The sequence below is a fragment of the Mus caroli genome, chromosome 17, assembly GCF_900094665.2.
Source record: "Mus caroli chromosome 17, CAROLI_EIJ_v1.1, whole genome shotgun sequence".
Lineage (NCBI taxonomy): Eukaryota > Metazoa > Chordata > Mammalia > Rodentia > Muridae > Mus > Mus caroli.
Genome location: NC_034586.1, coordinates 29,090,854 through 29,092,284, shown reverse-complemented (window position 1 = coordinate 29,092,284; position 1,431 = coordinate 29,090,854). Strand labels below are relative to the sequence as shown.

Below are 1,431 nucleotides of genomic sequence, written 5' to 3'. Positions count from 1 at the left end.
TAGCCCTGGCTGTCCTGGAACTCACTCTGTAGACCAGGCTGGCCTTGAACTCAGAAATCCACCTGCCTCTGCCTCCCAAGTGCTAGGATTAAAGGCGTGTGCCACCACTGCCCGGCTCCGTTGTCTTTATAGTCAACTTCATTGAGGATCTTAAGCCCTGAGCAGAATGAATCCAGATTTGTGGCAAAGGTAGGACACAAATGCCCTCTGTCTGTTTCTGATAGAGCTCCAGTTTCTCTCTAAAATGACACAGGAGGGCTGCCTGTCTACATTTCTATCAGTACTCTTATCCTCCAGCTTTCACGACAATGGCCTGGCCCTGTCAAGGTCGCAGGTCTTGTCAAATTGGCTGCTAATACTAACCATCTCCCTATTGTTTTAGGAGCCTGTGACCTTTGAGGATGTGGCTGTGAACTTCAGTCTAGGAGAGTGGGCTCTGCTGGATTCCAGTCAGAAGAAGCTCTACAGAGATGTGATGACAGAAACCTTCATGAACCTGATCTCCATAGGTAAAAACACTGATTGTCCTGCTTCTTCAGTGAGAGGACAGCTGTTTCTTGCTCCTCTGTGTAGTTTCATGTGGAAAAGGGGACATGATGGCGAAGGAGCAGGTCACGTCACACGACAGTCAAAGGTAGACTAGAAGTGTTTTCTAGTGTTGGAAAAGTCGTAATGGTTTCTTTTGATTTACTTCCAGGGAAAACAGAAGAAAACATTGAAGAGGACTATGCCAACGGCAGAAGTCTGAGGTAATCCACATTCAAAGAGGGGGATTGGCATCGAATGTTTGCAATTTGTTTTAGGAAATATGAAAGCCAATGATCCAACTACATCTAAATGTAAATTAGTTCTTTGACAAATTTCTAAAACCAACACTTGAGTTTGTGCATCCAGAGCTGTTGAGGAGTCCATCTCTTTAATCTATTAAGATTTCCTAAATGCCTTACCTTAAGCAATGTAAGACTTGGTTGTATATATACAGCCTTCTCTTCATGCACACAAGTATTTAATATTCTTTTATCAGGTTTACTTTAGAATTTGGATATATGTTAAGTACAGTGAAGTTTAGTTTTAATTTGGATCTAGCTTCAATAAATCTCATGAACTATATTCAGATATTTCAATTGCATCATGCTTGATCCACATCCTTTATATAAGTCATAGTCCCCATTGTTAACTGGTGTAGACATTTCTAAAAAACTTATTCTTTGATAATTTCATACATGTATGCAATGTATCTAATCATAGATCTATCCTCCTTCCTCACCAACTCCTCTGGCATCCTTCCTCACATCCCTCTTCCAGCACTTTTTTGTCTTTTTTTTTTTTTTAAGAAGGTTTCTTTCTTTCTTTCTTTCTTTCTTTCTTTCTTTCTTTCTTTCTTTCTTCCTTCCTTCCTTTCTTTCCTTCTCTCTCTCTCTCTCTCTCTCT

General features: G+C 40.5%; 1 protein-coding gene across 1 annotated transcript in view; it reads left to right on the top strand.

Moving 5' to 3' along the window:
• Positions 1 to 1,431, top strand: part of LOC110284022 (zinc finger protein 883-like) — a 15,911-nt gene that overhangs the window by 10,706 nt on the left and 3,774 nt on the right. Inside the window, 2 exon segments of the mRNA XM_029471068.1 lie at positions 383 to 509; positions 698 to 749. Of these exon segments, the coding sequence (XP_029326928.1) occupies positions 383 to 509; positions 698 to 749 (179 nt within the window).